This window comes from Macaca nemestrina, chromosome 6 (genome assembly GCF_043159975.1).
Source record: "Macaca nemestrina isolate mMacNem1 chromosome 6, mMacNem.hap1, whole genome shotgun sequence".
Classification (NCBI taxonomy): Eukaryota; Metazoa; Chordata; class Mammalia; order Primates; family Cercopithecidae; genus Macaca; species Macaca nemestrina.
The window spans coordinates 37,823,322-37,848,200 of NC_092130.1; the positions used below are offsets into that span (position 1 = coordinate 37,823,322).

Sequence of the window (24,879 nt, forward strand, 5' to 3'; positions counted from 1 at the left end):
TCTTCCTTTCCCAAGGACGTAATTCCCAATGGACGACTTTATTTGGAAGGCAAAGAAAAAGAGACTGTATTTCTATGTTTTGATTAATCTGAGGCTCATCCCTGAGGGCTCTGCAAAATGAATGAGCAGAATTTTCCATGGCCAACTGTCCTGGCTGCCGGGTCCTATCGGCAAAAGCGTAGTGTTTATTTACTTTTGCTCGTGTTATTTTTATTCCAGTTCAGCTGCAGCTCAGTGCGGAAAGCGTGGGGGAGGTGTATATAAAGAGTACCGAGACTGGCCAGTACTTGGCCATGGACACCGACGGGCTTTTATACGGCTCAGTAAGTATGAAGCTGACATGCTTCCAGACGTGGCCAAGGTTTGAGGTTTCCAGAAATCTTGTTACATGGAGTGAGGCAAACTATAAAGCAACAATTAGTCTCTGTTTGTTATTTTTTCCAGAAGGATTCCCACCCTCACCCTGCTTTATTTTAGACACAAACATAAAAGAGTTTCTTGTGGTATTCTCTCAAAACACTGAAATGTATTATCATATAAACACAGAGGAAAGATTGATTGATGTTTTGGTAACTCTTCAGTCACTCATTTTAGAATATCTAATCCCATTCCATTCATTCATTCATTCATTCATTCCAAAAATGTTTTCTTTCTTTTTTTTTCTTTGAGACAGGGTCTGGCTCTGTCGCCCAGGCTGGAGTGCAGTGGTGCAATCATGGCTCACTGAAGCCTCGAACTCCTGGGCTCAAGCGATCCTCCCACCTCAGCCCCCCGAGTAGCTGGGACTACATATGAATACCACCATGCCCGGCTAACATTTTTATTTGTTGTAGAGACAAGGTCTTGCTATGTTGCTGAGGCTGGTCTCGAACTCCTGGGCTCGAGTGGCCTCGGCCTTCCAAAGTGCTGGGATTATAGGCCACCACACACAGCCCAAAAATGTTTCTTGAGTACCTAGGTACTATGTGCTATAGGGGTGTCTCTTATTGCTTTTTTCACAAATGGCTGAGCCTGGGCTTTTGTAGTTTATGTGTCATGCATAAAACTTTGAAAATAGCCCCTTTTATTCTGAAAGGATCACCTAAAAGGATAGAAAGCTTAATAACTTAATTCAACATTTATCAAATGTCTCCTGTGTCTAAGTGCCATGTCAGGTACTGAAAGGATGTGAGGATGAATGAACCGCATGGAGAGGCGTAGTCTAATTGTTTCTTCAGTAGCTAAAATCCTCCATGTTCCCTGCCCTCTCCCTATCATAGCTAATGCTTTCTACAGGTTTGACCGTGTATAGATAGGTCTTTACGGGAAAGGAATAGAAATAGAGGCAATGTGATTTTGCCCCTATTGGTATCTCTGTGACCGGAGTTAACCGGAGAGACAGCTTAAACCAATGACTGAAGGTTTTGAAGTTATTTCTAGATTTTAATGATCCCTCCTCTGTATCCTAACAATTGATAAACTAAGGCTTGGCTGTAATTCTTAGCCCAATCCATACCCCTTTCCTCCCTTGTATGAAGATGTCTTCAAAAAGACAGCCAGTAGGGGGAGTTTTAGTCTGGAGCTTTACCTTATATCAAATTGCCAAGTGACAGAGGGCACAGGAAACCCTCTCTTGAAGTTGTCATCTCAGCCAAGGGTCCAGATGTGAACACAGTTTCGTTTCATCTCACTGCCCACTAGGGATCAGGAGATGAAATCATCAGGGTAATAGGCAACGTCTAAAACGCTATGTGCTCAGTACAGATCACCTGGGACGGCTTTAAGGGGTTTGGGAGTAGGCGTTTAAGGTAGTTCTTCCAGGTGGTAGCAAAATCAATCCATCAGCCAATCGTTCAGTCTCAGACTCATGATTGAATCACATGCCTCTGCCACTCTGGCAAGTCACTTACCCACTCTGAGCCTTGTCCAAAATGAGGACGGTCATGGATCATAACCGCCTCACACAGAGCGGACATGAGTTCAGTGGCGCAACACACAGAACGCGCCCATCAGAGTGGCTGGCACGTCACAGACCAGTGGTGGCTGTAAGACAAGTCAGCGTAGAAGCCCCTCGCCCTCACTGTATCTTAGGTTATGCCACAGTTTTATGGCTTTTCCCCCTTTAAATCAATTTTGATGTTTACTGTAACCTGCTTTCACTTATAGAAAAATATTGAGGGAGAACTCCCAGGATCTAACTTCCGATACGCTCCAGGCACCCCCTTCTCCCACCATAACCGTGGCCACCACTGCAATTCACCTGAAATATGATCTTAGTATATGACAGCTAAGAATGTTTGCATTTTCCCCATTGATAAAGAGAAGTTCTAAGATATCTCAAAGCTCTGCTTCATGCTCTTCACAAAATTTAGGCACTAATCCATCCTGATTCAAACTTGTGTGTGTGCAAAGGATATATATATTTTTTAAAGTTTGAAAGGCTATATATCAAAATATTGGGGGTGGAGAATGGGTGATTTTATAATATGTGAATAGCTTCCTGTATTTTCCAAATTTTTTTTACAGTAAGTATATGTCACCTATGTAACTTGGGGTGGGAGGGGAAACATGCTAAATATAAAAAAGAAGACAATTTAAACAATAGGCATGAATCAATAGTTAACCCACATGTCTTCGGCATTGTACCAAGTGCGTAACGAGTGCTGACAAATCCTGGTGGAGGGACGGAGCACCGCTGATCTGGCCTGCTGACTCAGCCTGTGACTCAGCTATTTTGTGTGTGTCAACTGCTCCAATGTAATAGAGACATCAGGTGGGGAATGTGGCCATCCTCACCTTCGTCACAGAACGCAGGCCTGATGCCCACTATGAGGTGTCAGGGGTGAGTCCTCTCTACAAGGGAGTGGGCAACCCACATTGGTCCAAGCTGTCTACTTCCTTCTACCCCCAACAATGTGCATCAAACACGAATGTCTGGACCAAGTTCCTCTAGAGGCAGCAGAGTCATCCAATAAAATATATTTATATCTCATCTTGTTCCAAAATGATCTAAAGTGTCTCACCCTGTTGTCATTTCACTAGATTATGAATGAATAAGAAGCAGGATACTTCCTGTTACACAATTCCTTACTAAGAAAGGCTGACTTTCCTGACTGCTTTGTATTATCTCAAGAATCAAATTAAACGCATTACTTAGCTGGTGAGCACCTATTATTTGCAAGGCTCTGTGTCTGGGGGTGGAGAGAAGACCAACAAGATTCCATCTCCTTCCTCACTAGGGTTTATAATCTAAAGAAACAAACATAGAGAACAATGAACAACATGATTGGAAACCGCCAGACAGTGATTGGAAATCACCAACCACAGCGGGTGAAGAGAGACTGCAGGGGTCACACGACTTGAAAAAGGCAAAGCAGGCCGGGCGCGGTGGCTCAAGCCTGTAATCCCAGCACTTTGGGAGGCCGAGATGAGTAGATCACGAGGTCAGGAGATCGAGACCATCCTGGCTAACACGGTGAAACCCCGTCTCTACTAAAAAATACAAAAAAAAAAAAAACTAGCCAGGCAAGGTGGCGGGCGCCTGTAGTCCCAGCTACTCGGGAGGCTGAGGCAGGAGAATGGCGTAAACCCGGGAGGCAGAGCTTGCAGTGAGCCGAGGTCCGGCCACTGCACTCCAGCCTGGGTGACAGAGCGAGACTCTGTCTCAAAAAAAAAAAAAAGAAAAAGAAAAAGGCAAAGCAAAGTCAGATGTCTCAGTTCCCAGCTTAAGTGTTTTAATATACCTGTTTTAGACCCAAATGCAATAAATATATTCTAAGATCTTGACGAATAGAAAGTTCAAAAACTGAGTTGCCCCTCCACCAACAGATTAACTACAAGTAAGCAAAATAGTGGTTGCTGGGTTTTTTTCAAGTAACTGCACTCTTTAATATGTTGTGGCTGATTTTCAACTTAATAAATGTACAGCTGCACTAGATTCTACTGTACGGATATTCTTTTATCCACTTAACCAATCACCTTTCCATGGACATATAGGTTACTCCTAATCGCTTGCCCCTAAAACCATTGGTTCAGAGACCATCCTCAAAAATACAACTGTACGCTTACTCAGCCATCTCCTAGGGGTAGATTCCTAGAAGTGAAAGTGCTGAGTCAAAGGTAACACATCTTGTAAATTTTGATACATATTGCTAAACTGTCTTCAGAAAGTTGCCACTAATTTTTCTCGCCAACTGTACGTGGCAGTGCCTAGTTCCCACATTCTAAGTCTTGCAAATTTTTTTTATCTTTGTGCAAATGTTTTTTTTAATCTTTGCACATAGGATAGCTAACATATGATACATAATTTTTAATTTGCATTTTTCTCATTAGGAATATTGAATGTTTTCATAGATTTGTTGTTCATTTTTAAAACATCAAATAAAACATGACATTTTGATGATATCATAAGTATATATCTAGTCTGTATGTACATAAAGAGATGTAGGGGAGGATGCTCATCAGTGATTAACAGTTGCCTATATCTGGGTGGTGGGTTTTGGGATAGTTTTTTTTTTACAAAGTAAAGGTATGTTTTTAAAAGTACAATTCTTCTTGTAAGTAGCATTTTTATTACCCTTTAGAGACAGGGTCTCGCTGTGTCACCCAGACTAGAGTGCAATGGTACAATCATAGCTCAGTACAGCCTCAAACTCCTGGGGTCGAGCAATCCTCCTACCTCAGCCTCCTAAGTAGCTAGGAGGACAGGCACACACCATGGCATCTAGCTAATTTAAAAACATTTTTTTTTTGTAGAGAATGGGTCTTGCTATGTTGCCCAGACTGGCCTCAAATTCCTGGGCTCAAGCAATCCTCCTGCTTCAGCCTCCCAAAGTAGTGTGATTACAGGCATGAGCCACTGTGCCTGGCCACAAGTAGCATCTATTTATAAGATTCTTTTTATAAGTAGCAAAAAATAAAGCTATTTTCATTTAAAAAAACATTTACATTCTAGGATATGTTTCATGCTTAGGATAAATTTTGCACAAGCATATCATCATAACAATACACAGGCAAAATCCTGACATTGCTAGTGAAAATCACCAGGATAAAAAGGCATTTTAGCAGCTTTGTATTTATTCTTTAAGTCTAGTCTTCAAGTTAAAACAACAACAACAACAAACCCATTACATCACAGTCTGGTTTTTACTTATTTTGAATGTTTTTCCATGGTCATGCCTGTGTGCCAGGCCACTACAGAGATGAAAGATCCAGCCCTGCCCTCAAGGTACTTATAGTCAAGCAGGATGTCCCCATGGGAGATTCTAGAGTCCTGAGGACTCTTAGAAGTGCTCTTATCAGTCGCATCTTTATTACTTTAAAATGGACTTTAAATGGAAAGGGAGCCGGGCGCGGTGGCTCAAGCCTGTAATCCCAGCACTTTGGGAGGCCGAGACGGGCGGATCACGAGGTCAGGAGATCGAGAGACGATCCCAGCTAACACGGTGAAACCCCGTCTCTACTAAAAAATACAAAAAAATAGCCGGGCGAGGTGGCGGGCGCCTGTAGTCCCAGCTACTCGGGAGGCTGAGGCAGGAGAATGGCGTAAACCCGGGAGGCGGAGCTTGCAGTGAGCTGAGATCCGGCCACTGCACTCCAGCCTGGGCGACAGAGCGAGACTCCGTCTCAAAAAAAAAAAAAAAAAAAAAATGGAAAGGGAGTTTACAATAACAGCAAATGCATACTGAAGGCTCTTTAGTGCCAGGTGCTGTTCTAAGTCCTTAAGACTACCCTGTGAAATAAGTTCCACCATGACCCCAATTTTCCTGAAGAGGAGACTGAGGCAGGGAGAGCTTTAGTATTTTGCCCATTGTCACACAGCTAGTAAATGGGGACTCCCATGTGAAACCACTCACTAATTGTCCTACTCTCTTTTGGTTTTATCTTTTTAGCAGACACCAAATGAGGAATGTTTGTTCCTGGAAAGGCTGGAGGAGAACCATTACAACACCTATACATCCAAGAAGCACGCAGAGAAGAATTGGTTTGTTGGCCTCAAGAAGAATGGAAGCTGCAAACGTGGTCCTCGGACTCACTATGGCCAGAAAGCAATCTTGTTTCTTCCTCTGCCAGTCTCTTCTGATTAAAGAGATCTGTTCTGGGTGTTGACCACTCCAGAGAAGCTTCGAGGGGTCCTCACCTGGTTGAACCAAAAATGTTCCCTTGACCATTGGCTGCGCTAACCCCTAGCCCACAGAGCCTGAATTTATAAGCAACTTGCTTCTAAATGCCCAGTTCACTTCTTTGCAGAGCCCTTTACCCCTGCGCAGTTTAGAACAGAGGGACCAAATTGCTTCTAGGGGTCAACTGGCTGGCCAGTCTGGGTCTGGGTTTGGATCTCCCATTGCCTCTTGCAGGCTGAGTCCCTCAATGCAAAGGCGGGGCCAAATGAAGTGTGTTAAGGGGTCTGCTGAGTCATTAGTAACTGCACACTATTTCCCTCTACTGAGTAAACCCTGTCTGTGATTCCCCCAAACATCTGGCATGGCTCCCTTTGTCCTTTCTATGCCCTGCAAATATTAGCAAAGAAGCTTCATGCCAGGTTAGGAAGGCAGCATTCCATGACCAGAAACAGGGACAAAGAAATCCCCCCTTCAGAACAGAGGGATTTAAAATGGAAAAGAGAGATTGGATTTTTGGATTGGATAACTTAGAAGGATGACATCTCCATGCAGAATACATGAAGAAAGGGAGGCCCAGTGGCAGGAAGGCAGAATAAATCCTTGGGAGTCATTAGCATGCTTTGACCTTCCCAGGGTTACTCAGCAGCAGAGAGCCCTGGGTAACTACAGGTGGAGAGCACTAGAAGTGGTTTCTTGGTAACAAGCAAGGACATCAGAGCTGGGAAATTCATGTGGATCTGGGGACTGAGTGTGGGAGTGACGAGAAAGAAAGGGAAACTGTCTCAGGGGATATCATAAAAAGAGGATGATTTCAGAAGGAAAAGGAAAGAGAAAGTAATGCCACACATTGTGCTTGGCCCCTGGTAAGCAGAGGCTTTGGGGTCCTAGCCCAGTGCTTCTCCAACACCAGAGTGCTTGCAGATCATCTGGGGACCTGGTTTGAAGGGAGATTCAGATTCAGTGGGTTGGGGGCAGAGTTTCTGCAGTTCCATCCAGCCCCCAGGTGCAGGTGCTGACGATACTGCTGCCTTACCTGCCATATGTAAAGGAGCAGGGTCCTGGTCCTAAAGAGCGTTATTCAGCTGAAGGTGGTTCAACTCACCGAACCTCACCTGACCTCAACTCACCCTTAAAAACGCACACCTCATGAGTCTACCTGAGCAGTCAGGCAGCACTGGCAGTAGTTATACCTGTACTAAGGAACATGATTTTAAGATGCTTTGGCCCAATGCCTATAAAATGCCCCTTTCAAAGATACACAAAAACATACTTCAAAAATGTTAAACCCTCACCAACAGCTTTCCCAAGAGACCGTTTGTATTACCATTACTTGTATAAATACGCTTCCTTCTTAAACTTGACCCAAGTGGCTAGCAAATTAGAAACACCATTCATCTCTAACATATGATACTGATGCCATGTAAAGGCCTTTAATAAGCCATTGAAATTTACTGTGAGACTGTATGTTTTAATTACATTTAAAAATATATACCTTGAAAGCAGTTAAACTGATTAGTATTCAGGCACTGAGAATGATAGTAATAGGATACAATGTACAAGCTACTCAATTATCTGATACTTACATTTACCTATAAAATGAGATTTTTGTTTTCCACTGTGCTATTACAAATTTTCTTTTCAAAGTAGGAACTCTTGAGCAATGATAATTGTGAATAAAAATTGATGAGAGTGTTAGCTCATGTTTCATATGAAATTGAAGTAATTGTTAACTAAAAACAATTCCTTAATAAATGAACTGTCATATTTAGAATGGAAGGAAAATGACAATTTGTTCAAAGCATAGTGCAATTGAAGAATTGACCTAAGTAAGTTGACATTATGGTTAATAATAGTATTTTAGATTTGGGCAGCAAAATGATTTCATAACATTTTTGTTTTTGTTACTTGGATAAGATCAATCTGTTTTATTTTAGTAAATCTTTGCAGGCAAGTTAGAGAAAAAGCAGTGTGGCTTAACGTCTCTTTAGTATGAAGATTTGACCAGAAAAAGATACCCAGAGAGGAAATCTAAGATAATTATAATGGTCCATACTTTTTATTGTATGAATCAAACTCAAGCATAACATTGGCCAAGGAAAATTAAATGCCATTGCTAACATGTGAAATGGAAGTCTGTGATTTCAGAGATGCAAAGCATTGTAGTAAAAACACCAATGTGACCTCGACCACCTCAACCCAGATACCATTCATATATCTGTTCAATGACTATTAAGTTGCCTACTTTGTGCTAGGCACTGTACTGGATACTGGGGACCTTGTCTGTCTGGTTTGCTGCTGTATCTTCTCCTAGGGCATTATATTTATGATAAAGATGCTGTGGATTCAATTCTTTCAGTCAAGAATAAACGCAGACTTTGTAGGTTCCTGCTGAATAAACAGCAAATCCCAGAAACCCAGATTTTGGAAGAATCAGCAACCCCCACCATAAAAGAAACCCCTATCAAAATGTCAGAGGACACGGCAAAGTAAACTTAGCATTTTCAACTTTAGAACCGTGTCAGCTTCAGGGGGACTGCTTTCAAATCAGCCAAAGAGCCTGTCAGATCTAGAAGGAAGAGGTTGGTAGTTCCCTGCTCTGTTTTGAACATGCTCTAGTTCATTAACCTGGGGGCATTCCCATTGCTGTCTTAAGTCAGTCTCATAGCCAGCTCCCGTCATGTGAATTCATTTTCGGGCCAGCTCTGAACAAAGCATCATGAACATGTGTGCCTTTGGTTGTTTGCAATGTGATGGTGGTAGAGGTAGCTACTGGTTTCCTTGGAAAGAATGATAAGAAAGATTCCTATGGCCAACAGTGTGTATGAACAAAAAACTGATTGGAGCATCAGCTGTTACTGAAGGTCCTTGCTTTATGTCAGAGGCAACGGAACCCAAGTCTCCAAGTCCTCAGCCTTGAGTGTACTGCTGACAACTAAACTCACAGGCTGCAAAGCAGACCTCTGATGAAGACGCCTGTCATTTCATATCACTGTCTTTTTGTGTATCATAGTCTGCACCTTACAAATATTAATAAATGTTCCAGTAACAGGTGATAATGTCTCTGAGTTTCTGAGCATCCTGTTGCCTCATCTTTCTATCAAAGGACTTCCCTGGCATCCCTGAGGTGTGGCTGCTTAGTTTTCTATACTTACCTTGTTACCAGATGTCAGACTTTAAAAGCTAACAGGGAATGTGAAGGTAGAAACATTTTTCAATGTGTTTGGAAACAGAAGGCAGTATGGGTGATCTCCTACATTTCTGTTAGGGTAATATACATATACAGGAAATCTGCCTCCTGAGGAGTCAGGCACCACAAATAACTCAGGTGAAACTTTTTCTTCTTAACATAAACCATGTAAAATTATGCTACTATTGTTGAGGTGACTGGCGGTGCTTAGGCAAAGATATGATATGACCTGAAAACAACAACAACAAAAACCATTTAAGGACTTACTTACAATTTTAAGTCAATGGCAAGAGGGTGGATCTCTTCATCTTAAGAAGAGATCCACCTGATGTGGAGCCGTAGATGTGCTTCTCAGATTTTCTAAATTATCATTCTGAGCAGTATTTCCTTAAATAAACCTCTGGATCTTATGACATCCTTAGGAGGAAGTATGCTGCTGCCTAGCACAGCATATGGAATCACACACACAGATGCACACGCATCGTCTAAGGAAAAAGGTGGACAGTGTGTGCTCACTCTACTAATTACATACTACAATATTGATATACCACACTCAATCCCTTCTTTCCCTTCTAAAGTTGCATAAAGCAATGTTTTCTACTTTTTGGATCTTGTTCCACCATAAGAACTACATTTTCCATTACAACCTGGCACATACATACTGTTATACATATACACCACTGAAACAAAAATTTCACAAAACTAGATGAGAGGCACTTTGATTTTGCTGTTACATTCCACTAAAACACACTGGTCAAACATCATTTAACTTGGTTCACAACATTCATGGGTCACAACTGCAGTTTGAAAAACACTGACGGCCGGGCGCGGTGTCTCAAGCCTGTAATCCCAGCACTCTGGGAGGCCGAGGCGGGCGGATCACGAGGTCAGGAGATCGAGACCATCCTGGCTAACACAGTGAAACCCCGTCTCTACTAAAAAAAAAACAAAAAAAAACTAGCCAGGCGAGGTGGCGGGCGCCTGTAGTCCCAGCTATTCGGGAGGCTGAGGCAGGAGAATGGCGTAAACCCGGGAGGCGGAGCTTGCAGTGAGCTGAGATCCGGCCACTGCACTCCAGCCCGGGCGACAGAGCGAGACTCCGTCTCAAAAAAAAAAAAAAAAAAAGAAAAACACTGACTTAAAGCAACTGTTCTTCCCAAAGATGGTGAGACCCAATGAGTATCTTGTGTTAAGGCTTTAGTGTTTTCAAAGACACAGTTTGTTCTTGAGTAAACAAGACAAGAGGACATCCTGTTACCCAGGAACCATCTGTTTTGAAGGCTCTGTTAATTCTTTTAGCCTGATTTGCTGCTAATCATGTAAAATGAATGTAATGGAACAGATTCCATGGGCGCCCACTGCTGCCTCCAAGGCTGGTCTAGCAGATTTTTCTGCTCTTGGAAGCCCTGGAGACTTTGACCCCTTCCCCATCCTTTGGAATTCTCATTCACGTTGGGTCTTGAGGTCGTTCCCTCCCTAACTCCCACAGTCTTCACTTCATTCCTCTCTGTTGCCTCCCCAACCCCCAACAATTCCTAGTTCTTAACCACTTCTAATAAAAACATAAAAAGCAGATTGAACCAAGAAAAGGCTATAACCTGGGGCCTCTATGCAGCTTCCCCAGCTACTATCACTTTCTGGAAATGATCCTCTCTCACCTCTTACCTACCTTTTAAAAAGTATGCCATTCCTGGCTCAGTCCTAAGCTAAACACCATTGCTGCTGGAATGCAGCTTATACAGGGATCTGCATTTTCCATCTCGGCTGAACAAACTCAACAAAGTAATTCTATGTCTTAAATATTTGGTGGGGTGCGGGTGGCTGAGAATGGACCTCCTGTCAGTGAACTTGACCACAAAGAGAAAAATACAAATATAGTCTTCACTTTTCATCTTTATCTGAGTGATGTCCTATTCATCATGGGATGGGAAGGAGGAGGAATCTCCAATCCTAAGCACTTTTGGGTTGTTATATTAGCTAGTATGGTAGTAGTAGCTCATCAAACAAAAATGTGCTGTCAACTACACTTCCACAAATTAACAAAAAATATTTTTAGAAGCATTAGTGACAATGAGGAAATATTTAAGCCCAACTGAGCAGCAGGACTTATATGTTCTCCATTTCAAAATGACTAGGGATGACTTGTTTGATGACTGTTAAAACTGAAATAATGGCTAATAAAAAGTGGCACCCCCTCCTTCGAATCCACTCCCTAAAGCTGTCTTCCACCCCCAGGAAAAAACTCCTCTTGCCATTGTACATAAATGTACACTAAAATCGACTCAGAACTCAGAGCTTCAGGTTTGGAGATCTGACACTACGGACTCCAGACCCTAGTGATTCAACTACCATTCTCTCAAGTTACAAGGGAAATGTACTAAATGACTATTGGAATCTTTCTGCAATGTTGGACCCACTTTGTGGTTGACATATTGACCATGACATACTACACTGTTAGCTTTCCACCCTAGTTATAAAATTAAAAAGAGAAACCAGGTCACACACAGCCCGAAGCCAGAGGGTGGGTTTGCTTTATAAAATGCACATATTGTAGGACCTAGCTTTGGGGTCTTCTGATGGTTCTGAGAATGTTTGTGATGTGGGAAGGAGATATTTCCCAAATTGCTTCCTTCCTTCTTAGCTCCCCACTGTCACGCAGGCTATATTTACACATTCAGCAGCTAAACATTGGTGTCTGTTTCATTACATAAACAAGGAAAACCTCACATGTCCTTGATGTGCTTTTCTATCAGCCTTAATGAAGGGTTGGGCACTCCCTGTTTGGAACTGTGTTCAATTTAAGGATTTGGTTCACTTGGCCAAAGTGTTCGGGGATAGAGATGTAAATAGTCAATTTGTGCCAATTGTCACAGAGACACACTTCACTGTGATTTTTACATTTCATGTTTTCTTAGGAAATAATTTTTTTTAGTCTGACCCATAGATCATAAGAATAAGAAGTTGGATTATTTTCAAATATGCCTTATTCTCCAAAACAAGTTGTAGAAACGTATTATATACTAACTTGTATATAATTTGCATGGATTAGAAAACAAGACTGTTCAGAGCCTGGGAATATCAACTGTATTATGAGTTTAGCCACTTCCTGTGGAAATGAATAGTAAAATCTATTGCATTCTCAAAATAGAACACCTGCATGAGGGACCGTGCTATTGAAACAGGAAATGGTACAAGTTTTAAGACTGGGCAGACTGTTTCTGCTAATACAGGACAAAATTGCAAATCCAAGATGGTTGTGCAGAAAGAGCACATGAGAGGGAAATACGTTTCCATATCCTTGGTAACACTGAAATCTGCTGTATACTCAATTGAGGTAAAAAAGAGGTAGGCTTTTTTTTTTTTTTTTTTTTTTTTTTTTTTTTTTTTTTTTGAGACGGAGTCTTGTATCACCAGGCTGTAGTGCAGTGGCGCAATCTCGGCTCTCTGCAACCTCCGCCTCCAGGATTGCAAGTGATTCTCCTGCCTCAGCCTCCCAAGTAGCTGGGACTACCGGCGCCCGCCACCACACCCAGTTAATTTTTGTATTTTTAGTAGAGACGGCATTTCACCGTGTTAGCCAGGATGGTCTCTATCTCTTGACCTCGTGATTCACCCGCTTCAGCCTCCCAAAGTGCTGGGATTACAGGCATGAGCCACTGTGCCTGGCCAAAAAGAGGTAAGTTTTATAGATTGCTTGAAAATGTATAAGAATTGCTTGAACCCAGTAGGTGGAGGTTGCAGTGAGCCAAGATCACACCACTGCACTCCAGCCTGTGCAACAGAGAAGAAAAGAAAAAAAAGAAAAGAGAAAACAGAAAACAGAAAAGAGAAAGAGAAAAGAAACGAGAAAGGAGAGAAGAAAAAAGAAAAGAGAGAAGAGAGAAAGAAAGAGAAAGAAGGAAGGAAAGAAAGAAAGAAAAGAGAGAAGAGACGGGGAGGGAGAAAGAAAGGAAATAAAGAAAAAAAGAAAAGAAAGAAAAAAGAAAAGAAGGAAGGAAAAGAAAGAAGGAAAGAAAGAAAGGAAAGGAAGGACAGGAAGGAGAGAAAGAAAAGAAAGAAAGAGAGAAAATGTATAACTCCAAAAAACTTCACTCTGTCACCCAGGCTAGAGGGCAGTGGCGTGATCTTGGCTCACTGCAACCTCCACCTCCTAGGTTCAAGTGATTCTCCTGCCTCGGCCTCCTGAGTAGCTGGGACTACAGACAAGTAGTATCACCATGCCTGGCTAATTTTTGTATTTTTAGTCAGGAATTTGCCATGTTGCCCAGGCTGGTCTCGAACTCCTGCAGTCAGGAGAGCCCGCCTCAGCCTCCCAAAGTGCTGGGATTACAAGTGTGAGCCACTATGCCCAGCCTATCCATTAACCATCTATTGTCTATATTAGTCAGGGTCCAGTCAGGAGACAGAAACCACACCAATCATTTGAACAGGGGGGACATTTTAATGGAAAGAATTGTTAACTAGTAAAAGGCATTAACTTTAAGAAGGGTAAGGAGATCTCTAGAGAACATTGGAACAGTAGGTGTAGGGAACAACTACTACCTTCCAAGCTGAGGAGAGTTATCAAGGAAGGAACTCACTTGAAAGAAGACATCCTCTCAAGATGAGATTCAGGCTGCATTCGAGATGTGGCCGTGGCCCACTGGATGGTGAAGAATTTCACCGAGGTGCTTCATTCCCACTAGAATGCTGGTGAAACTCTCTGGAAGTTTTGCTGGAGTGCCAGCAAAACTCGCCAAAAGGTGTGCACCAGCAGGTCTCCACAGGGAGCTGCCCAGTGGCCACTGCACCATAGGAGCAAGAAGAAACATAGGAGCAACAAGAAAAGTATAAGACCCCAGAGAAATGCCCCTTCTGATAGTGTCCCCCCAGCGCCCTCTACTGACAAACGTTACTTCATATCAGCTGGTATAGAAATGTTTTCAGGGTTCAGCTTCAGTATAGCAAAACCATGCAAAGAGTAGATTTGGAGCAGAAGAGCAATAAACTGATAACTGTCATAAACATGATTTAGATACTATGCTAGATACAGAGTATTCAAAGATGAAAAAAGGTGGTCCTTTCTCTGAAAAAACTTATTATAGTGGTAGAGAAAGTGCTAATTTTTTTGGCTTTATTTCCTTTAAAAAAAAATGATATCTTTCCAAGCCTTCTGAGATTCTCAGAAGAACACTAGGTGTGTTCAAGGTACTATCATTACATATTGTTAAGTCATTCCCTAATTTAAATTAGCACAAATCAACGTAAGGTACAGATACAGAAGAAGACAGCTTTGAAGTCAGACAGCCAGAGTTGGAATCTTGACTCTTCCACCTACTGACCTTGTAACTCTGGGCAAATTACTTAATCTGTCTGTGCCTCCATTTCGTCCTCTGTAAAATGAGGATACAAATAGTATCAACCTCACAGAGTTGTTGGGAAGATTAAACGAGAGGGGGGCATGCAAGTATTTTTAACATAATATCTAGCATATAGTAAGGATTAAATAAACATAAGCCATTATTTTTATAATAAATATAATCTTATATATTATATAATAAGATAGGACTAAAAATAACCTTTTAGAGGCCCCATTTAGGTTCCGAGTCATCAATTTCATGAATCCATATTTGGAGAGATCTTGTTCCACAGCAGTGCATATGAAAAAGATGAGAATCTTAGTTGACTCCAAGTTTAATAAGACCCAGATGATGATAATTCCCCTATTGTAGTTTCAGCTGGTCAGTCCACATGTGGACTATTATCCAGATAATATTCTGGATGCTGCATATTAAATAAACTTTGATAAATTTTAAAACAAAATTATGTAGAGAATAACAGATGACTATACAAAACAGAACATACAAACAAAAAACAGCTAAAGAAATGAGATTTGTTTAGTTAAGAGAAGATTTAAAAGATACCATAGCTCTCTTCAGCTAGTTCAAGGGTCATATTGTTCTTCTTGCTCTGGTCATCAAAATGAGTACAGGCATTCAGAACTTGACGAGGAGTGCTTTTCAAGGCCAGGAGCGGTGGCTCAAGCCTGTAATCCCAGCACTTTGGGAGGCTGAGGCAGGCAGATCACAAGGTCAGGAGATCGAGACCATCCTGGCTAAAACGGTGAAACCCTGTCTCTACTAAAAATACAAAAAAAATTAGCCGGGCATTGTGGTGGGCACCTGTAGTCCCAGCTACTCAGGAGGCTGAGGCAGGTGAATGGCATGAACCCAGGAGGCGGAGCTTGCAGTGAGCTGAGATCGCGTCACTGCACTCCAGCTTGGGCAACAGAGCAAGGCGCCGTCTCAAAAAATAATAAATAAATAAATAAATAAATAAATAAAGTGCTTTTTGGTTCAATGTAAATTAAAAAACTTTCTAAGAACGAAAGCCATTCCAATCATGGTTGAAACACATTTACAGATAGTGACTGGCATCTGCCACTCAAATATTCATACAGAGGTCTTCATATAGAGCCTGGATGGACACCTGTGATAGACTCTTGTGATGTGTCACCCAGATCTCTCTTCAGAAATCACCCTCCCAGCCGCTGACAGTATTACCTGCAGACTGGCCTTAGCCATCAGCACCTTCAAGGATGGCCTTGATGAAGAAAGTTGTGTTACCCAAGGTCTTACCCCTCCCGAAGTGGTCTACACGGGTGTACAGGTGTATAATTCTTTTTGTTTGTTTGTTTTTAGAGACAGAGTGATTAGCCTGTTCTCACACTGCTAATAAAGACATACCCAAGACTGAGTAATTTATAAAGGAAAGAGGTTTAAATGACTCACAGTTCCACATGGCTGAGGAGGTCTCACAATCACGGTGGAAGGCAAATGAGGAGCAAAGTCATGTTTTACATGTCAGCCGGCAAGAGAGAGTATGTGCAGGGGAACTGCCCTTTATAAAACCATCAGATCTTGTGAGACTTATTCACTATCATGAGAACAGCACAGGAACAACCTGGCCCCATGATTCAATGACCTCCTATCGGGTCCCTCCCATGACACATGGGGATTATGGGAGTTACAATTCAAGATGAGATTTGGGTGGGGACACAGCCAAACCATATCATGGGCTGGTCTTGAACTCCTGGGCTTAGGCAATCCGCCTGCCTCGGCCTTCCGAAGTGCTGGAATTACAGGCATGAGCCACTACACCCAGCCTAATTATTTAGACAGTTCTAAAGGATCATTCCAGCTTCAGAACTTCTCATAGGGTAAGCAGAGGCCTCTATTGGGAATGTCCCAACTTCTCCCTCTGCCCTATTTTGGTTCCTTTTCTTCCACAGGTGCTCTAAGAACACTCCGTAGTAAAGTTCCCATGTGCTAATCTGCATCTCAGAGTCTGCTTCCCAAGGAATCTATCCTGTGACAATACCTGCCCAGGATGCTATTGAACTGTTCTGAGTAGGGTAACAGGCATGGTCCCCTGCAGCCCTGTGACTGCCAAGTCTCTGGGCATCTGAAGCTGAACACTCTAAGTCTACAAAGCTCCATCCTATCCCCTGCCTGCAATCTATATGGATGATTCTCAATAAAACCTTAACCTTCTTTCTAATCACCTATCCCAATGTTACTTGGGAGGGGCACTTGTTAAATCACTAGGTTTTTCATTCAATCACTTGTCCATCTTTCAACAAATATTTCTTAAGACCTAAACGTGTACTAGGTCTGGTGGGTGCAAGGGTGCACAGAAAACCTCTTTCCTGGAGCTTACACTCTCATAAAGGGAGACAGATATTGATGAACACATCATTTCTCAAATTTCAGCCATTTGCATACTGCTTCCAACATTTTTGCCATATAAACTATATGAATTAGAAGTACCATAATGGCCTCCCTTCATCCCCTGCCACCCCTTGCTTTCTATACTTGAGCCTCACTGGCATCATGCTTCTTCCTGCCACAGGGCCTTGGCACATGCTGCTGCCTCTATCTGGAGTGTTCTTCACAAGCCTTGCCATATCTCTTTAACTAGTCAACTCTTACTCTTCCTTCAGATAGCAGCTCATTTCCTGGGGGAAGCTCTTAAGTGAAATGAAGTGAAGTTGCCTAAGCCCAGGAGTTCAAGACCAGCCCATGATATGGTTTGGCTGTGTCCCCATCCAAATCTCATCTTGAATTGTAACTCCCATAACCCCCATGTGTCATGGGAAGGACCCGATGGGAGGTAATTGAATCATGGGGGGAGAATGAAGTCTGATTATGGTACTTCTAATTCATATAGTTTATGTAAGATGGATTCTTTTATCTACTTTAAGGCCCATTGTATGCAAAAACACTTATAAAAGTATAAGTATTCACTACTAGTAGTACTATATAGATATTTCTTCTAATACACATTAACATAAACAATAACTTTAACGTCATAAAAGGACATCCACATATCATCTGTCCCATCATACATATACCACACTTTAGGAAGTAATTTACCCAAGGAATCACACAGAGAAATGTAAAATTGCAACTGTCACAGCTGCTTGCAAAGAAATATCCAGTATCCTCAGACCATATAAGAAGGGGATTTCACTTCATTTCACTTAAGAGCTTCCCCCAGGAAGTGAGCTGCTATCTGAAGGAAGAGTAAGAGTTGACTAGTTAAAGAGATATGGCAAGGCTTGTGAAGAACACTCCAGACAGAGGCAGCAGCATGTGCCAAGGCCCTGTGGCAGGAAGAAGCATGATGCCAGTGAGGCTCAAGTATAGAAAGCAAGGGGTGGCAGGGGATGAAGGGAGGCCGGCCAGGGAGGTAGAAGCCAGTGATAGAAGAGGGAAGCTGGTGGACTCCATTCTCCACCATCTGCAGACAACCACGTAGAAGCCACATATACACGATCATCCTCTCTCCCCACACAGCTGAATTATAACACTTCCTTAGACCCTCTGCCATAGGACACAAATAATCAGTATCAACTTGCATGTATCTGGCCTGGACTCAAATCTGAAACTCTGAAATTTATTTCAGACATGAAACTTTGGAAGCTGAAGTTGTATTTGCTAAATACTTAGATCTTTCATGGAGGCCTTTATTCATTCCATTCAGCAGGTGGAGTAGAGGAAAATGCTTTTTATTCCCAACATATTCCCTTAAACCCAAAAGGAAAAACAAAGTTTGCCAGCATAGCTGAGGTGGGAGTTAGAACAGGGAAGCAGTGATTCTGTTCTGTATCTTGAGTCTCATTCATATCGAAAACATGAAGTAATTAGCTTCTTATTGCTGTACTTCCAGAGATTCTGAATTTGATGTTTCTGTCCAAGTTTGGGTAGCTATGCTACTATTCAGTCCAAAAACAAATGAAGCAGCTTAAAAAGAATCACACAACTAAAAACCACATCTTTCACAAGCTACAAAAACAGAAGACAACTAGGAAACTTTTCAGAGATGGTGCCAGTTTCATGATTCAGGGACAGGAGAGGGGGAATTGGCTAGCTGGAGGCAATGTCTTAATCTGGGTATGAAAATAGATAATATACATATGTTTTTATAGATCTAAGGAGGAAAACTCAACAGCTCACATTACTTTTCAGAAACTAGCTCCTTAGAGTCCTAAGGTCAAATAGTGATCCCGTGGAAAAGACAAATAAACCAAAGGGAAATTAAAGTGAATAGAGACAAAATATTTTTGGTATTCCAGATTCTATGAGAAACATGACTGATTCTTTATAATAACCACTCTGAATTGATCTCATTCCTTTTTCTAAAAGGCATGGGGCTTGGTGTGATGGCTCACACCTGTAATCCCAGCACTTAGGGAGGCCGAGGTAGGTGGATCATTTGAGGTCAGGAGTTCGAGACCAGCCAGGCTAACATGGAGAAACCCCATCTCTACTAAAAATACAAAAATTAACCAGGCATGGCGGTGCATGCCTGTAATCCCAGCTATTCAGGAGGCTGAGGCACAAGAAGAACCTGGGAGGCAGAGGTTGCAGTGAGCTGAGATCGTGCCACTGCACTATAGCCTGGGTGACAGAGTGAGACTCTTGTCTCAGAAAAAATAAATAAATAAAGTTTAAAAGGCATGGACAGGAGATCTGCCTTCCTGACAACCAAACAATAAAGTACTTTCTGAATTCCTGGTTTGGAAGAAGGGATTGTAACAGACACCAGAGAATCCAGAGAACAAAAAACCGACACTATTAAGAGGTTCACACTCACAATTTGGCTGGTGAACATGATATACGAACAAATCATTAGAATGTAACAGGAGAGCACTAAGAGGAATATGGACTGGATGCTACCAGAACACAGGTAGGAGGAAAAATTCTACTCAGGGGAGTTAGGGAAGACTTCCCAGAGGAGGAACGTTTCAGCTCTATCAGAAGAGACAAGCAGGCACTACGGTTTGTACGTTCGCATGTCCCCAAAATTCATGTGTTGAAACTGAATCACCAGTGTGATAGCGTTAGGAGGTAGGACCTTTGGGAGGACCTACCTCCTAAAGGAATTAGCACCAGTATAAAAGAGGCCTGCTGGAACTGCCTTGTCTCTTCCACTGTGAGGACAAAGCCAGAAGGAGCCATGAACCACTTTCTATCAACTAGAAAGTGGGTCCTTGCCAGACACCAAATCTGCTGGTGCCTTGATCTTGAGCTTCCCAGCTTCCAGAACTGTGAACAATAAATTTCTTACAAGCTATTCAGTCTGTGGTATGTTTTTACAGCACAGACAAAGACAGCAGGTGTCTACCAGGTGGGGAAGTAGGAAAAGGAAGCAGGACCATGGAGTCTCACCTCACTCATGGATTAGATACCAAAGAGTCGCGCACGAAAGGGAGCCACACGTGGTCAAAGTCACCCCCAACAAGCCTGCAGGGAGACGCATGTACCATCCTTGGGCCAATCCAACATGGCCGTTTCTTCCTCCCACATGGAAACAGATCACAGATCACTGCTTCTTCAGCTGGGCACTAGAGGAAGTCACTGACATGTGCTTGGGGGCTACATCCTATGAATATAGTGAATAATTAAGCACCATCATCACCCTTAGCCAAGAAGTGCTCCTGGAATGAGAGGCCCAGAAAACTGGGGCAACAGCAGACTCCCACCTCACCTCTCACTGCCCTGGGAGCACAAATGCAAGGAGTAGAAGGATGAGCAGATCACCCACACTATTAACTGCGACTTTTTCTTTTCTCTCTGCCAAGTAAAGTTTCTTTCCTGTGAGTTAACTATGTGTGTGTGACGTCACTTTCCTGCCAAGGAGAGGGCACAAGCTCTGGAGTCCTCTGATGCTACTACTGTATTTGTGATTTCCGTCTCCCTATCTCTAATACGGGGAGAACAGCGTAAGCTTCTTCACTTGGTTGGCATGAGGATTCAGTGAACTAAGCCATGCAGATTGCATAGAAACACTGCAAGGCACAGGGAAAGTGGTCCATGAGTATTTACTATTACTGCTATTATTAGGACTCCAGTCAGAGGACACAGCACAGGTTTGGGCCCAAGTACAAGAACAGCAGGTTTAAAGGATGTTGAGCAGCACAACTTGCCAGAGGTGAAGCTGGTAAAGCAGGAAACTTACTTCACAAATCAGGAGAATTTGGGAAGGTTCTTTATTGCAGGACTAAGCTTCTACTCTGCCTTTGGGCAAGAAGAAACCAGTGGAGATTTGAAGCAGGTAAGTCATAACTTGACATTTTGATTAAACTGAGATAGCTCTAGCTGTACCGTGGGAGAGAAGGTGGGAAAATCAACCAGGAGGCTCCTGCAGGAGGTTAGTCTTGAGATAAGGAGAAAATAAATTGGCTGGGCGCAGTGACTCATGCCTGTAATCCCAGTGCTTTGGGAGGCCGAGGCAGGAGGATCTCTTGAGGCCAGGAGTTTGAGACCAGCCTGGCCAACATGGTGAAACCCCATCTCTACTAAAAATACACAAATTATCTGGGCGTGGTGGCACATGCCTATAATTCCAGCTACTCAGGAGGCTGAGGCATGAGAATCACTTGAACCCAGGAGGCAGAGGTTGCAGTGAGCTGAGATCATGCCCCTGCACTCCAGCCTGGGCAAAAGAACAAGACTCTATCTCAAGAAAAAGAAAGAAAGAAAATGAATTGACAATGATGATGATGATAATGACAGTCTTGGCGTGGGTCCCCCAAAAACAGACCCTGAGACCATGACTTGGGTGCAGGTTGAGAGGAAAGTCCAAGAAGTACAAGTTGAGGGAGGAGAAAGGCAGACGTGGAAGGGAGAAGGGCCAAAAAAAGGCATATCCCTGAGCAGGTGACTGCTGTAGAAAACTGGCCTCGATTCCAACGGGGGCGCTCTGAGGGACTGTGGAGGAAACACCTCGGAATTGCCCAGCAAGGGAAGCTGGGGTACTTACTCATTGACTTCCATCTTTCTCTGGTTGAGGGTTTCTACAGGAGGTGTAAATCCCAGGACTTCTGGGCTGCTCTCCTCTGGAATGACAAGCTCCTGGAGCACCTGAGGAAGTCCTTGGGGAGAGAAAGAGAGAGAGGTGGGCTTTGAGGTGGGAAGTTTGAGTTTGATTGGGAACTGTCCTTCAGGGCTGCATGTGAGCTCAGAAGTGGCTGACAGGATATGGGGAGTTGGAGAGGAGGAGGAGGAGGAAGAGTAATGGCAGCAGGCAACCTTTACTGGGTGTTTCCCATGGGCCAGGCATGGTGCTAAGCACTTAATATAAATACATTATCACAGTCTACCCTTACAGCCCTCAGGAGGTGATGATGCTCTTAGTATCTTCATCTTATAGATGGGGAAACTGAAGCACCAAGAGGTTATATGATATACCCAAAGTCACACAGCAAGTAAACGATGACACCCATACTTGAGCTCACGTATTCTGAGTCCAGGGTCCACACCTTCCGTCACTACTCTATACTGCCTCAGAGAGAAAGGCAACATGCTGGGAAGAAGGGATAAATCTGAGAACAATTTAGGGTAGTACTGCCCGTAGAATTGTCTGTAATGATGGAAATGATATCTGTGCTGCACAGTATAGTAGTCATTAGCTACATGTGACTCTTGAGCACTTGGAAATGTGAATTGTGTGACTGAAGAATTAAAATTTGAATTTTATGTAATTTTAATTAATTTAAATTGAAATAGCAATGGATGGCTAGTGGCTACTGAACTGGACAATGAAAATTTAGGAGGTAGAATATCCTGACATGAAGAAGGTGACGATGACTTAGAACTTCACTAGCATGATGATGTTATACTGCATGGTGATGTGTGCCACAGTAAGTTACTAAGAGTATTTTAAAATCTGAAATTAGGGTGGGCATGGTGGCTCATGCCTGTAATTCCAGCACCTGGGGAGGCCGAGGCGGGAGGATTGTTTGAGCCCGGCAGTTTGAGACCAGCCTGGGCAATGTGGCAAAATCCCCTCTCTAAAAAAATACAAAACTTAACCAGGTGTGGTGGCACATGCCTATAGTCCCAGCTACTTGGGAGGCTAAGGTGGGAGGATCTGTTGAGCCTGGGAGGTTGAGGCTGCAGTGGGCTGGGATTGCACCACTGCACTCCAGCCTGGGTGACAGAGTGAGATCCTATTGCAAAACAAACAAAATCTTAAATTAATGAATTTTAAATTTTTTATTTTAAAATGTTATCAAATGAATGCAGATCCATAGTTTAAAAAGTCATATGGTTGGCCGGGCGCGGTGGCTCAAGCCTGTAATCCCAGCACTTTGGGAGGCCGAGACGGGTGGATCACGAGGTCAGGAGATCGAGACCAACCTGGTGAACATGGTGAAACCCCGTCTCTACTAAAAAATACAAAAAACTAGCCGGGCAAGGTGGCAGCGCCTGTAGTCCCAGCTACTCGGGAGGCTGAGGCAGGAGAATGGCGTGAACCCGGGAGGCGGAGCTTGCAGTGAGCTGAGATCCGGCCACTGCAACTCCAGCCCGGGAGACAGAGCGAGACTCCGTCTCAAAAAAAAAAAAAAAAAAAAAAAAAAAAAAAAAAAAAAAAAAAGTCATATGGTTGTATAGGGTTTATAACAAAACGCAGCAGCCTCCCCTCCCGTTGCACCCACTTCCTGCTCCCAGAGGCAACTACTTTCATTTCCTCTAGATACTTCTTTTGATACCTTTGTATTTCTAAATATCATGTTGACATTGTATTTCCTGATTTTTCTTCAATATTAAACAGTATCTATTGGCTTCATTATGGGAAATACGGATTTAGCTTCTTGCCTTATCCGCCAGCCAGATGTATACATAGACTCCACTGCATCCCAGTGCCATTTGCACTCTCCCTATGTAGCCACAGCACACCATTGGTTAGATCAACATTCAATGTTTACATAGTAAAACTATGTAACTGTTAGTTGCATAAAGACCACACAGATGATTGTGTTTCTTTTCTTACAGCAGTGTCTGGTTTTTATTGCCTCCATTTTCAACCTGCTTATCATTAATTCAGGCCCGGCGCGGTGACTTATGCCTGTAATCCCAGCACTTTGGGAGGCCGAGGCTGGAGGATCACAAGGTCAGGAGATCGAGACCATCCTGGCTGACATGGTGAAACCCCATCTCCACCAAAAACTCAAAAAATTAGCTGGGCATGGTGGTAGGCACCTGTAGTCCCAGCTACTCAGGAGGCTGAGGCAGGAGAACTGCTTGAACCCAGGAGGCGGAGGTTGCAGTCAGCTGAGGTCGCGCCACTGCATTCCAGCATGGACAACAGAGCGAGACTCTGTCTCAAAAAAAAAATAAAGTCATTAATTCAGGCCCAAACTTTCTGGTAAAACTCTATAAAGTCTCTTAGTACAGTCAACTACATTGCTTATCACTTCCACTTTTCATTGCAATATCCATTCTGAAGCCCTCCAATCTCTTTCTCCAATTCATGAGGCTGTTCTCGGGGCCTCCTGCAGGGCAGTCACCCTGTGGCTTCCCTCCACGATTTTCCTGGGATTCCTTATAACTCCCTCCTGTTTTAGACTGGCTGTTCTAGGATCCCACAGAATCTTCTTTCTTGATTTATTCTTCACCCACCTACCCATCTTTTAAAATATCCTTCAGTAGCTTTTTTATAAATGGTACATGGAAAGTCACTTTTTAAAAAGGGGCTTTGTCATGAAAATGTCTTCATTCTAGCCTTTTACTTTTGTGACAGTCTGGCTGGGTATGGAAATTTCAGTTGGAAATTATTCTCCCTCATAAACATGAAGACATTGTTCTTTTATCCCGTAAGAGTACTGAAATGAAAAAGTGTGATGTCATTCTGATTTCTGATCAATTACATGGCATGCCTTCTTTTCCTCTGGAAGTTTTCAGTATCTTCTCTGCCTCCAGTGTTTGAAATGTTTTACTAGTGAGCCTTAGTATGAATATTTTTATTCACTGTGTTGAGTTTGTGGTGGGCCCTTCCAATCTAGAAACGTATGTCCTTTGGTTCTAGGAAATTCTCTGGTACAACTTCTTAGATAATTGTCTCCTATCCATTTATTAAGTATCCCCTGCCAACCCAGCTCTACTCTTAGTAGAAGCTTGACTTCCTGATTTGATCCTTTAATATTCTTCTTTTTCTATCTCTCTCTTATTTTCCATCTTTTGGTGTTTTTTTGTCATATTCTCTGGAAGATTTCTTCCACTTGTTTTAAATTAAGGAAGAATTAAAAGATGCAATAATTAAATG

The 24,879-nt window shown here is 42.8% G+C and overlaps 2 protein-coding genes across 13 annotated transcripts in view; one reads left to right on the forward strand and one right to left on the reverse strand.

Moving 5' to 3' along the window:
• Window positions 1-9,161, forward strand: part of LOC105466960 (fibroblast growth factor 1) — a 111,933-nt gene extending 102,772 nt beyond the window's left edge. For 6 of the 11 annotated variants that reach the window (XM_011716184.3, XM_011716179.3, XM_011716180.2 and 3 more), the window contains exons 3-4: window positions 220-323; window positions 5,871-9,161. In XM_011716184.3, coding sequence (XP_011714486.1) covers window positions 220-323; window positions 5,871-6,065 — 299 coding nt within the window. In that variant the 3' untranslated portion in view covers window positions 6,066-9,161. The remainder of the gene's footprint in view (window positions 1-219; window positions 324-5,870) is intronic. The other 5 variants (XM_071097782.1, XM_071097783.1, XM_071097785.1 and 2 more) reach the window with 2 other exon arrangements.
• Window positions 1-24,879, reverse strand: part of LOC105466962 (Rho GTPase activating protein 26) — a 907,509-nt gene that overhangs the window by 635,611 nt on the left and 247,019 nt on the right. For both annotated transcript variants that reach the window (XR_011624168.1, XR_011624169.1), the window contains one exon: window positions 21,595-21,706. The gene's annotated coding sequence lies outside the window, so the exon portion shown is untranslated. The remainder of the gene's footprint in view (window positions 1-21,594; window positions 21,707-24,879) is intronic.